General features: G+C 51.8%; 1 protein-coding gene across 6 annotated transcripts in view; it reads right to left on the bottom strand.

The window, feature by feature from the left end:
- Positions 1–5,270: 5,270 nt before the first annotated feature.
- Positions 5,271–13,521, bottom strand: part of GRAMD1B (GRAM domain containing 1B) — a gene marked incomplete at its 5' end in the record, with an annotated part of 165,757 nt that continues 157,506 nt past the window's right edge. For all 6 annotated transcript variants that reach the window (XM_081239914.1, XM_081239909.1, XM_081239913.1 and 3 more), the window contains 4 exons: positions 5,271–5,794; positions 8,319–8,436; positions 8,755–8,862; positions 12,769–12,859. In XM_081239914.1, the coding sequence (XP_081096040.1) occupies positions 5,705–5,794; positions 8,319–8,436; positions 8,755–8,862; positions 12,769–12,859 (407 nt within the window). In that variant the 3' untranslated portion in view covers positions 5,271–5,704. The remainder of the gene's footprint in view (positions 5,795–8,318; positions 8,437–8,754; positions 8,863–12,768; positions 12,860–13,521) is intronic.

The raw sequence follows: 13,521 nt of genomic DNA on the forward strand, positions 1-13,521 counted from the left end.
CAAGAAATTGTCACTGGGATTCAGTCTACCATACACTCCTAGAAGAACAATACTACTGATTAATAATGATTAATAATGATATAAAATCATTAACAATGATTAATGATATAAAATTATCTTCATATACTAGCCACTATGCTAAGAAGCACAGACACACACACATATACACACATATATTTTATGTTATCTCTAAAATAAACTGAGGCTGGCAGTAATGGTCGGGGCCCAAGGACACAGCTGGTAAACAGTGATGCTGCAATCTGGACTCAGACCTGATTCCTAAACTTCTTATCCATTCCACTTCATCAGGCTGCCGCCCTCCCCTGGGAAGGAGGTCCTAGATGGCTGGCTGTGCACGTGTGTCTGTGTGTGCCTGTGAACACATGCCTTCAGGGCTTGCTGTGATCACACCTGGGAAGACCAAAAACATCTGGGACGATGAGGACTAACGAATCAAGCAATGAACACACACACCGTTTATTATATGTAGTTCAATACTTTTTTTTCTTTTAATTCATACTGTACTTCCATGGCTCTAGCTACTTTACATTAAGATTTGACTGGGAAGCCTTGTTTGTCTCTAGGTACTAGCAGTTAAGTTTTTAGACCTTGCGCACAGCGCCAGGCAAAGTACAGTTATAGCTCCAAATACAGACGGCCAGACAACTCAACTGCAATCAACCTGTGTTCTTTCCCATATATGGCCCAGGGCAGGGGTTGGGGATGCTCTCTCTGCCTCACCCCACCCCCACCCCCATGTCAGGATTCTCCAGGGGCCGCAATGGCCTCGGACCCATCCCTCCCCACCTTGGAGTCTAGGTTGAGTCGGGGGGAAAGCACCATGGGTTTGGGAAGATGATCTGGTCCATGCAGAGAGTGGTCTGGCCCTAGAGTGCAGGAGAGAGAAATGTGGGGAGCCACACACTGTTGTTGGCAGAAATGCTTGCTTTTACTATGCCATCTCAGTGCGTGGCACCCAAGCCCAGGGCCAACTCCCCAGACAAAACCAGCTGTCTTGCCTGGAGCAGAGGCCACCATTTTTTGCTTCTGCAGCGTCTCATCCTGTTGAGAGAAGCAAGGAGGGCCAAGGGGCAGAGGTGACAATGTTCTTTAATGCCTTCACATGTCGGGTACATCATCTGGCATCAACTCCTCTTGGCAGGCAAGGTGCTTCTCGCCAGCAGCCAAGGCTCCAGTCCAGGCTTCCAGGCCTGCTGAGGACCTCAAGTCGCAACAGAAAACGATGGCCCAGACCCCTGAGCTTCCCCCGCAACGCCAAAACAGGGAGCTGGCTGGGTCCATCGCAGCCACGGCTGGAGCAGGAGTGAGGTAACAAGGCGGGCAGAGAGGTGGGGAGGCGGGGGCAGCTCTCTGCGCCATGGGCAAGGTCCTGCTGCACGTCAGGCAAGCAGGGCCGTTAAAAGGTGGCCTTCCAGAAAGTGCTCCTCTCGGACCCAAAAATGCATCTTCTGGAAGAAAACCTAGAGATGGAGGGGAGTGGGGCCAGCCTGCTGGAAGCTGGGGGATGAGGGTCGAGGATGTTAAGTGGTGGATGGGATGATTGTCCCACAGCCTAGAGACGAAGGTCGGAGGAGGAGAGAGTCAGGAAGAGAGGTTCTCAAGCTTCCTACTGGAGTGGGCAGGTGGAGTCAGGGGGTGCCCTACCACCTGGGGGAAGAGAGGAGAGCGCTAGTTCTCCTGGGGGCCCCTAGGGAGGAAGGGCTGGTCTTGGCTGCCCTGAAGAGCTAAAGACGCAGCATGGTATGGCGCAGAAAGGATTCTTCTGAGACCACACAGTCCTGAAAGATTCTCTCCCTAATCCTTCCTCCAAGATTTCACCCTAGACATGCTGCCTGCAAACCTATGGACATGGTCAAGCTTGGGTCACAGACAGGGCAATGGAGAGAATCCACTTCTATCAAAGCATTCCTCTTGCGCTTTCTTGGTCCTCCCCCTTCCTTGTAATCCCAAGTTCTTAGCGTCAGCGCTCTAAGGCAACCCAAGGATTTTAGCCAAAGCTTCACACTTAGTCCAAACCCCAACAAAGCTGGAGACAAAAGAGAGGCGGTAGAAGCAGGAATGACTTCTCTCCACTGTTTGCTCTAGCCAGGAGGAGGGAGGATGGATAGATGCATGGAGGCTTCACAGCCCAGGGACGGAAGATGAGCTTAATCCAAGACGGTGTGCTTCTTGCCACCATCCTCCTCTTCCCAGCTTAGAGAAAGTCCAAAAGGACCCTTCCCAGAGTAAGACTAGGCCAACACAGGAAGAAACACCCTCCTAGGTTAACACCGAGCAATACAGCAAGCTTCATCTTTCTCCCTCTCCCTCCCCCACCCGCCTCTCATTGGACCTCCCTGCCCCTCCTAGCACGTAAAGAAGACTTAACTACCCTGGATTTCCTGGGAACCCAGACCCTGCCCTACGACTCATCTAAACTCCAGGCAGGCTCTAGTCCAGAAGGCTTGTCCTCTCCTGGCAGGGCACCTTCCAAGTTTGAGAAAGCCCAACCTCGCCAGTCTCTGACCCAGTCTCCAAGATCATGTCAAAGCTAGAATCCACCTTAGGGACAGTCTAGCTCAAGCCCCTGCTGTTACAGATGAGGCTCCAGAGGCTCAGAGACCAGGGTTGTGTGTGTGTGTGGGGGTGTGACCTGCCCAACAGCAGAGCCAGGACTCAGGTCCAGGTCCCCTGAACCCCTCAGCTCACTGCCCTTCCAGAGAGCTCTAAGTTGCTGATCTTGCTGTCCTGGAATGTTATCCCTTTGTCCCAGGGAGAGGGATGGGGGAAAGGAGAGAGTTACAGACATGACTGGCCTCTCCGACACCAGTCCCGTCAATTCCCCCCCAGTCCGCAGGAGTAGAGTGCAGACCCGCTGCTGTTCTCACCTGTCTAGAAATGGCAAAATCTTTGACACTGAATGCAAGCTCTCCAACTCACCACATGAGTCCTCGCAGAAAGACTCCTACATGACTGAGTTCTTACGTGAAAAAAACCAAACAACAACAACCAAGAAAACAAAACAAAACAATGCCCTGGCTGGAAGAAATAACATAAGAAATGGTGGTTTCAATGCTCCCTTACAAGCCAGGGCTGCCAGCCATGAGTCACAATGTGATTTATGTGTTTCACTCCCGGACTGAGCTGCTAGGGCAGAGGCCCCTTCTCTTTGACAGGCTCCTGAATAAAGGGGAAAAGCTTCTGTTTGGGAGTGAACACAACTGTTGGTTTTCTCCTGGTTTGAAAATCCAAAAATTACTCGACGAGAAAGCTCCCACAAACGATCCGTGATTCTTAGACATGAGGCGGGCCAAGAGATGCTCCCCACGTGCACGCACTGTCTCCCGGGTTCAAAACCCCAGAAATCAAGAGGGTTCCTTGGACATCCCTCCCTGTCACCTACTCCTCCGAGAGGGGCCCGAGAGGTGAAGCAAAAGCCGAACAATTCCGCGTAGCCAGGCCCACTATACCACTTTATTTCCAGCAAAGAGTCCTTTTAAAGTCATCCCAAAGGTCCCAATATGGTACCTTTAATAATTGAATAATTTAAATAAATAATTATGTATGGAATAAATTAGAGCATTTATCATTTGTCCTTTCCTTTCAAAAGTTTCGGGGACTAATTTTGACTTCTGGCTTCTCCAACCGGAAAATTCCTAGCAGCCTGCACTGTTTCTCCTTCTTTGGCTCAGGGCCCACGAACCCTGACCCTCACCAGGGTCTCCCATTCAAAGTCCCGGACAGGGATAGAAATGATCTTGAGCCGCTGGCCTGTGGGCATATGCACACTTCACAAGGATTACATGCAACTCCATTTGCTCACATCTCCTTTTCTAAAGAAGGGATATCACGATTCTAGATGACCATTATGGAATCATCCATCTCATTCTACTCCCCCTGGCGGGGATGGCCTGGGTGTGTATCCTTCTGTCTTCTCATCCTGCCCTTAGGGCAATAATGAGGCCCTCTTCTCAGACAGACTGAAGAGTCAAGAACTTCCTTTAATCGCTAAAGTGGGATGCCCAGGCCAGTCCAAGAGAACACAACGTGCTCTTCTTTTGGGCTCAATCAGTGATCAGATCTACCTTTCTGTCCTCTGCCCTTTCCATCAAGGCGTCCACGAGAACAAGCAGTCTGGAAGAGCTCTCCTTGCCAAACTGGTATAATCCTTTCCTGATCGAGAATCTCTACAAGCTCTGCCTGGGGCTGGCAGGATTCCTTGGGTCATCACAGGGAGAGATAGTAGTTAGTGTGTGAAGGATGGTAAGCATGCCCAGACGGGCCATCAGTTCTGTGAGCCAACCCCCCAAAGGGCCTAGATGACTCACTTTCCTAACCCACAGTCTTCTTTCTACTCCTTAGTGGTCTCATACCTCTCTGGGGCCAGAGGCTAGAGAAGGTGCTGGTTGCCCCCTCTGCCAGAACTTCCACTTCCAACTCTCAGAAACAGGGTTTGGAATGGCCCTCTGTGGGGTAGACTCGATCTGGCTTTTTCCTGCCCAAACCTACGCACCTTTCCCAAGTCCATTCCCTCCAAGGCTTAGGTCTTCTTTCATGTGCAAAGTGTCTCAGACAGTTGTCTCCCTTGACTAAGCTGGTTCCTTGCTGAGAGGAAATGAGGCTAGCCGCCAAAGGGTGCTTGGATGTAGGTGCTTGTGACTCATAGTAGTTCTGTGGTTAGACCCTACAATGCTTACGTGGCTAGTGCATCCATTCTCTCAGACCCTGGAGGCCCTAGAACACACCCTGATCCATCCTAGATATCAAATGACAGCTCAAAGGGAAGGGGTTAGAGCCACAGACCTGACTTGCTTACAATCGCTAAAAGAGGTTTAACAAGATCAAAAATGCTCCCACCCTGACGAATAAACAATGTGCTCTTAGGGCACAGAGGAAAAATAGGGCTTTAGGCACTAAAAAGTGACACTTCACCCAGATCCAGCCTGGGAAAAGACCAGAGAGAAGGGGTGGGGGGGAGGGTGGGAAAGGAAGAAATCCCCAGCCCTTATTGGGTCCATACCCCACGCAGGGTAGAGAAAGGTACAGGGGGTGATGGAGGAGAATGCCCTTCAGAACACAAGCCCTCAGGAGCCTGTGGCTACAAAGCCCAAACCCTCCAGAGCAGCCTCCCCAGCTGTCCCGCGGTCCTCGGCACCTGACTCGTGGTGCGCGGTCCACATACAGGGGGCGGCCTCATATGGTAGAGTTTAGCTTGCGCCCTGCTTTTGATGCTTCCTTGTTCCCAAGAGAACACTTGGGGAAGTGTTGGGTGGGGAAAAAAAAGATTCTCGTTTATTTTGGAAACAAATCAAAAGGGGATTAGGGAATGAAGCACCTTAAGCAATGCCCCCTTGAGACTTCTTTTCACGACTCCAGGGTCTTCACAGGCATAACTTTGGCTCCACGTCTCCCTTCTCAGAGCCAAGAATGGCCAGCGAGGGAAAGGGTTGGGGACGAGAGGACGGAGAGGAGGAGGATCAGGGGAGGTCGGTGCTGAGAGGTGGTCCCTGCCCTCCTGGCCCCTCCGCCGGCCAGCACAGGGGGCGGGCCCGCTCCTTCTCCCTGGTACATAGGCATCATCTCTTTTTAAAATCTGTATATAATATATATATTTATATTCTCTCTCTATTTATACATATATATTTATATGGTCTATGTACACGTATTGCACAGGCCTCCTGCAGCTGCCCCTGCTCCTGCCTTGTCAGTGATAGCGGTTCCTCTTCTCTTCACTTTCTGATGTGTAGTCACGGGCCCTGATGCCGTTCTGAAGATTGATGAGTGAGTCCTTCATCTGTAAGACAGGGAAGCCCACCCCAGCCCGGGTTTGTGCCCTCAGTGGGTGTCTCCATTCAGCAGCACCCACCACACCCACGTATGGCAGGTCCCCCGCCAGGCCGGGGAGCTAAAGGCAGCAGGCTCCTGCAACAAGGGTGGTTCTCAAGGGACACAGTCTCAGGCTGAAGGGGAACAGCCGATCGAGCACTGGGAACCCCTCGGGTAAGGGGTGCTGTGTCTCAATGATTTGTGGTCCTTGTTTCACGGAATTAAGAATTCTCTCGAAGGTTCCATTGCTACCAGGACCCACATCCGATGCCACTGATGGGTCTTCTACTCACTCGGCTTGGTTTCCCAGTGATCCTGAATACACTGTCCTCCTCTCTCGGTACCTTTGCCACACTGTTCCCCCAGCTCGGACTCTTCTCTCTTGCCCATTCAACCTCACCCATCTACTGTCAAGGCCCAGAGCAAATCCAAACGTTCTCTGGCTCACAGCCATCTCTCTCTCTCCTGGCCTTTCACGGACCCCTCACTGGGGCTCTGCGCTGCAGTCATCTTTAACGGCTTTGTTTCAGCTGTGTTGGGAGTGCACTGTCTTACCCTTACCTTATACACCCCAGGTGCCAAGCAGAAAACTGAGTAGGCTCCTAGCTGTACCCATATCACTGAATTAACTGAATCTTAACCGAATTTCTTAACCTTCTTTTAAGAAACAGATACATCCCACGTCACGGGATGGAGTTTACATGGGGCCATTCCAGCGGTAGAATCCTACCCTGGTTCTAGGTAAGCTGCCTTGTTAACACAGGATGGTTAACATTGCACAGGTAAACAGTTACGGATTTTGAGAACCTCTGACCTCTCGGCCTAATCCGTCACTTCCTTCTCTTTAGTTCTTCGATATCAGGAGGGATGAGGGGCCCATTAATGTTCTTTTAAAGGGGACAGAACGATGGGTATTCCCTGGCAGTCCAGTGGTTAGGACTACGGTGCTTTCCCTGGCAGGACCTGGGTTCAGTCCCTGGTCGGGGAAGTAAGATCCCACAAGTCACGCAGCGTGCCATGCCCCCCCACCCCAACCCCCAAAAAAAGGGGGAAAAGAAAAACGAAAAACAAAATCAAGGGAACGGAACGAGACACCGATCTTAATGCTTGCAGAGTCGAGTCTACGAGGCTACAGGTCTGCCTGCCCCAAGCTCCTTCTGAAGGAGACCCACCCTGAATAGAATTCCACAGCTGGAAGGGGACCGGGTCAGCCAGTCCAACTGCCCCCTGCCTTTAATTCATAAGTCCCTCACCCCACATCATCGCATCATCCTCTGAGCACTTTCCGTCCTTCAAAGTAGCCCGTTCCATTGCTGGACTGCTCTACCCGTAAGGAGTGTGCTTTTCGTTGATGACTCAAAAATCCGATTCCCTATAACTTCTGGCCCTAGTTCAGTCCCCTGGAGGTTCAACCCTTCTTCTAGATGTTAGACCCCAACGTCTGAAGGCTGTCCTGTGCTGCTCACCCACCCGTCTTCCCTGCTCCTGAGCACATCTTTGCTTCTGTCAAGCCTTCCTGATAGGCCAGAGCTTCCAAACTCCTTGCTGTGTTGTCTGCCCTCCTTTGTTTAAAAAAAAAATGCCCTCCTTAAACGTGGCTCTAATGTTATGCGTGACACTCTAAACCCATTAAACTGGATCATGATAGCTGCATTAAAATTCTCTCTCCTTAATTTAGAGCTAAGAAACCAAACCATGAAGGGGAAATAAAGTTGAATATTAATGAGTGCCTCCCGTGGGCCATCAGATCAGATGAGGCAGCAATCTCACAAAGCAATGATTATAATTCCAATTTCAGAAATGAAGGAACTGAAGGTCCCTAATACTAAATCCCTTGCTTGAGGTCACAAAACTAGTCAGTGGCAAGATTAGGATTCCACCTCAGTCTGATAAAATGAAGCTAACTATTGATTTTGCCCCAGAACGACTTTCTTAAAAAAGACGCATCTAGTTTTTCAGAAAGAAAACTGTACGAGGAAGAAGACGTTATGAAAAGGAGACACAGTACCAGCCATCTTCCCAGACTCTCAGCACAGCCCCTGAGGAGGGGTCACGGCCTGGGCGTTGGGTGTTGTGTGCATGTTTTGAGGGCAGGAGGTGGGGGAGGGGAGTACACGTCCAAAGGAGTTAGAAAGACACGCCCTCTGGGAAGATAAATCTCCGCAAAAAGGGGGTTATCTCTTTCAAGGGCTGTCAGATGGCTATGGGTTACCAAGAAGAAAAATTAGCTCTCCTTCCATCTAACCTACAGTTTTCCTACTGCAAATCCAGTGTGTGATTTCACTGATATAATTTGGGGGAATACACGGGTGTCTCCCACAGCTCAGTCAAGGGTGGCTTTAAAATTAGAACAATGGATGGCCTGGGGGGAAGAATGAATGGGAGGAGGGTATCTGGCGCACGGTGATGGAGATGGTGCTCTCCTCAGAGCACAGGGCACAAGTCCCATCTCCGTAAGACCAGGGCAAGGAGGGACGGTGGGGGCGTCTCACCTGGTCAAGAAGCATCACCGAGGATTTGATGATCTCCCTCCATTTTTGGAGCTCGGTATCGTGGTACTTTTGCTGGGACTCTAAGAGCTGGGCCCACTCTGTCTGAGACTGGGGTAACCTGTGGGGTAGAAGAAGGGGGACCCCAGCAGCTGGAGTTATGGCCCGTCGACTGTCCTATGCACCCAGACCCCTCAAGGACAGAGAGCCACATCAGAGGGCTCTGTCCTTTGCTCAGTGCCCTGTTTCCCCTGTGCCCCAAATCAGAAGCAGACTGAAACCACAGGGACAGTTTTCAGAGCCTGCCTAGGCACTCATCCCAGAGGGTTATCCCCCCGCCAAGGGCAGCAGGGCCGTCCCAAAGAGACTGGGGAGCAGGAGCTGGGACACGGTACTGGCTGGGGTGAAGGTGGGGGAAAGGGGGAGAGGCCAGGGTTACCTTTCCTGGAGCCTCAGACCCTGCCAGGCAGTGAGGGTCTGGGTGGTATATTCCAACATCCAGAGTTTGTAGAAGAGCATCATGTTGAGGACGACCAGGAGCACCAGACTAAGAAGAAGACAAGGAAGAAAGCAATGGCCATGAGATGGCATCTGGGGGAGCACCCTCCCTTCTCAGACCGAGGCACGCCCCACCCCAGGGGCCGCTGTCCTTGACCACGGGGTCACCTGATGCGTCGCAGTGAGTGAGTGATTAAGGGAGCCGGAGGGATGCAGCAAGTGGGGGGGGCAGGAGGGGAGGGGGGAGGGGGGAGAGAGAGAGAGAGAGAGAGGAAAGGGCCGTGGAGAGGTGTGTGGGGTGAACGCAACAGAAAGGAGAGACATACAAGCCACCCAGAACCTGGGTGCTGGGGGAAGCGAGGTAAGATGGAGAGGAAAAGAGATGATGGGGTAAAAGAAGCAATGTGACAAAGCGAGAGAGAGGCATGGACATATATACACTACCAAACGTAAAATAGATAGCTAGTGGGAAGCAGCCGCATAGCACAGGGAGATCAGCTCGGTGCTTTGTGACCACCTAGAGGGATGGGATAGGGAGGGTGGGAGGGAGATGCAAGAGGGAGGAGATGTGGGGATATATGTATATATATGGCTGATTCACTTTGTTATACAGCAGAAACTAACACACCATTGTAAAGCAATTATACTCCAATAAAGATGTAAAAAAAAAAAAAAGCAGCAATCATAGAGCCAGCACCTGAAACAGATCCCAGTGGGAGCAAGGAAGAAAAACAGGGAGGAGGCAGAGGTTAGAAACAGGCTCCTGTGGGGAAGGGGAAAGCCCGCTCAACCCGAGGCAGTGAGAAAGTGAGCGTCCATGACAAAGAAATGCCAGGAGCAGAGACACAGCAGGATGGGGACATCTAGCAGGAAGGAAGGGGGGTGTGGGGAGCAACTGTACACAGACTCTTAGCACTTCAAGGGTGATCAGTCGAGACAAGGTTCCTCCTACAAACCAAAACTGGGGGAGGAATTCCAGTGGGATTCCCAGCTCTGCCCCTGACACGCCTCCCAGATGTTAGCACAACTGCCCGAGAGCCGCCGTCTCCTCCGCGCACCTGCCACAGCCCTGCACGGGGCACAAGGACCAGCCGAGGCTTCTCAGGGATGGGCTGGAAGTGCTCGGAGTCAGGGAGGTGGCAGGGAAACCAGGGGCCGGGGGGCCCAGTGGGGAGTGACGAAGAGTCACTGAGGCCTGTGGGAAGTCTCTTCTCTTGGCCTCAGTGGCCTGAAGATCATTTTATAACAGAGGTTCATGGGATGGAGAGACAAAAGCTCTGGGAAAGAGAGGACGCAGACACGCAGAACTGGGCACAAAGCCTGGCTCACTGCTTCAACATCTCAACTTTCAATCAAGTTTCCTGGCTTCACTGAAAGCCAGTTCCTTCAACAGGACAATAATACCTACCCTGCTGAGGCTGTTATGTGCATGGAAGGAATGTATGTGAAAGGAGGAAGTACAGACACACAGGAAAAAGAATGACAAAAATGGGAAGATAAAACAAATAGGTGGAAAAAAGACCAACAAAGAAAGAAAACCTGTACTACGCCTCTGACCTTTCCAAGTGTGTGCTGCCTGTGGTGTGTGGTGTGTGGTGTGTGTGGCATGTGTTACTGTGTTTCTCACCTGGGCTTCCAGCACTACGGAAGGCGGCATTCCTTAAAGCAGCAGCTGCAAATCCCTGGGGCTACTCAGCTGTGTTCTTGGGGCTCTCCTGAGTTTTCCACGAGAACTTCTTAATGTTGTATTGAATTTCAGTGATACCACCTCTAATCGCATCCGTACGCCTGGACCACCTGAATGCCACCTCCTCAGAGTGTGCTGCACACAACCTTAGTACTTGCATTTGGGTTTGTGTTTACAGTCCTGTCTGTGCTCAGCAGAGGTCAAGGGACACCCTTGCCCGCTTCCCGAGTGAAGGCTTGGGGGTGGTCTAAACAGAGAAGAGGTAGGAGGCTGGGGTCACCACAGGGCAGGCTTATGGCAGCCGGGGCCTCTAAGACGCAGGGCAACCTGCACTGTACCAGAAGGTTCCACTCACAGGCTGGGAGCAGACCCACCGCCTGGACCTTCTAGGGTTGAATGACGAGGCCTAATTATCCTAAACTAACAAAGCGCCAGCGTTTGTTAATATGCTATAAAATTTACTCAGGCCACTGGCCTTCTCTACTAAATAATGACAAAACACAGAGAGAGCTTAAACAGAACTAACCCAAGGTTAGAGTTTTCTGTTGACCAAAACCAACATCAGAGATTGCGTTTTAACAATGGCATGAATCACATTAAAATGATGCTGCTAAACGTGAATTCTACTGGTTTTACAGTTGTCCTTGTATTTAATTTTGTAAAAATATGTTGGCTTCCTATGCCATAGTCAGAAGACTTCTGCATCTACTTTTATGTTACATATTCAGGTAAGGTTAGCAAAAGAGCCCCCCTCGTGACCCTCGAAGGCCCCTCTCCCTACGTGGTCCCCAGGTCTGTCCTCAGCCCATTTCCTTTCTCACGCTCCATACTCTCCTCCGATGATCATCTCATTCCCACCACGGCTTTAACGCTACCGACAAATCTGCAACTGCAGCCTAAACTTCCCTCCTAAGCTCCAGGTCCACATCAAGAAGTATCGATGTGTTACACCCGCCTGGACCATCTATGGCAGCTCAGAGACATCGGGAACTGACAATGTCTTCTGGGACAACTTTCCTCTAAGCTCCAGGTTTCTGTCCATGACACAACCGTCTACAGGCCCGCAGATCAGGAAGGCCTCTTCCTTCGCTACATAACCAGGTGTAACGAGCCTTCACCTTCTGGGCCCTCTCAGCCCCAGGAGGCCCTCATCTCAGTGTGGCAGCCCCTCCCGCCGAGATCACTGCCGTTTACTCCTGTTGGCCCCCACTGCCTCCAGTCCGTTCTTGTCTAGCCCGTGCGCCATACTGCCATCCGAGTGATTTTTTTTTTTTTTAAGTGTAAATCCAACCGTGTCAGTGCAGGGCTTCCTTCCCAGATTCCTGTGGGCAGAGCTGTGCCCCTGCTTCTGCAATCCTGAAAAATGCTTTAGTGAAGGCAGGAAGGGCTGGGGGTGGGGTGGGAGTCACAGAAGCAGGACAGAGCTATGTGCAGTCTAATGCCTGGGGCACACCTGGTAGAGCCAGCGTCTGGGCAGCTCCTGAGCAGCCGCCACGTCTCACAGCACAGCCCAGGCAGGAGGGAGTGGGCCCAGCCAAGCGGAGGAGCTGTCTGTACTTAGCTGTCCAAGCTGTTCCTGCTCAAGGGTTACACAAGGCCTGAGCAGGCTGTGGGCTCACACTTCAGAAAGCTGTGTCTTCCCATCTTACACCCTCATGTTTTTCAACGAACTTGCTCCCTGGCCCAGCATCTTTCTGTGCAAGTTACTGAGCCCACAGCTTTACAGCATTATGGCAGTGATTATACATTGTTTATATTAAAATAAGCATACACTCTTCCTGGACTCTAGTCATCGATTGCGTCCGGCCACCCTGCCAAAGGGTGGGCCCCGTAAGTGCACAGTCCCGACGCCTGGCACAGAGCAGACACCCAGAACGTCTGTCACAAACAAATGAATGGGCTCCTAAAATGCTCTGTGGCATCTCTAAGTTAGCATTTATTCAACAGTGTAGCAACTGTGAACTTCCTGTCTGTTTGACCCAATTGAAATTGAGCTCCTGAAGGGCATGGATGCTGCATGCAGCATTTTCTTGTGAATCCTGAAGGCCTAGCATACAGTAAGTGCTGAGTAAAACAGAGAAAGAGCAGCAAAGAGGCAAGGAAGGACAGACAGAGCAACCGATCTGGAGAGGGACTAGACGAGAAAGCAAACACCAGCGCAGCAGCGAGGGTGTCTGGGTGCCTGAGGAAGACAGACGGGGAGGAGATGGCACGTGAGAAAGGAAGGTGGCAGGGGCAGGGCGGGGTAGGAGAGCCGGAGTCCCTTACACACAGCTGATAACCAGCAGTAGCTTGGACACACTCTGCAGGTGGAAACCATTGGGGCTGTCCTCGGGGATGTGCCGTGTCTGCGTGGAACCTGTGGGGAGAAGGAAAGAGGCCATCACCACGTGGCCCGCCAGTCCACCAATGACCGACGTGATGCTGGTCACGCACAGAACTGCCCGTGACGCTGTCGCGGCAACGATGTGAGACGTGGACCTGGCCCTCAGGGAAGGGAAGCTCCTCGCGGGCAAGGGGGACAGGAAAGTGACCGAACAAATGAGAAAGTCACCTGACCTCTGTAGCTAGGACATGCAGATGCAGGACAAAGCGACCTGCAGCTGTGGAAGGGAAACAGCACTGGGCTGGGACCAGAGACAGCTTTCAGCTCTGGCTTTATCCATAACTGGCCATGTGACGTTGAGCAAGTCACGTAATCCACTGAGGGTCAGTTTATTCGAATGCAAAGTTAGCCAGGAGTCCTGTATGTAAAACTCATGAACAACGTGGGAGTGCTCTGGCTGAAGCCAGGGGAGGGACAAGGAAGGCTGGCACCCTCCCCCTCCCACTCCCCTTCCCCATCCAAATCTCATGAACATCCGGGGAAGTGCAGAGCACAGCCTGAAAACCCCTTGCTGCAAAGACAGGAGGTTGTGAATGGCTGGATGGGAGGAGGGAGCCCCACTGCCTGGCAGGGGGCCAAGGAGGGGGCTGCCTTGCACTCCCTGACCTTTGTGTCATGCGGTGACCCTGGGGCCT

Source organism: Mesoplodon bidens (assembly GCF_964165515.1).
Source record: "Mesoplodon bidens genome assembly, chromosome: 7".
NCBI lineage: Eukaryota > Metazoa > Chordata > Mammalia > Artiodactyla > Ziphiidae > Mesoplodon > Mesoplodon bidens.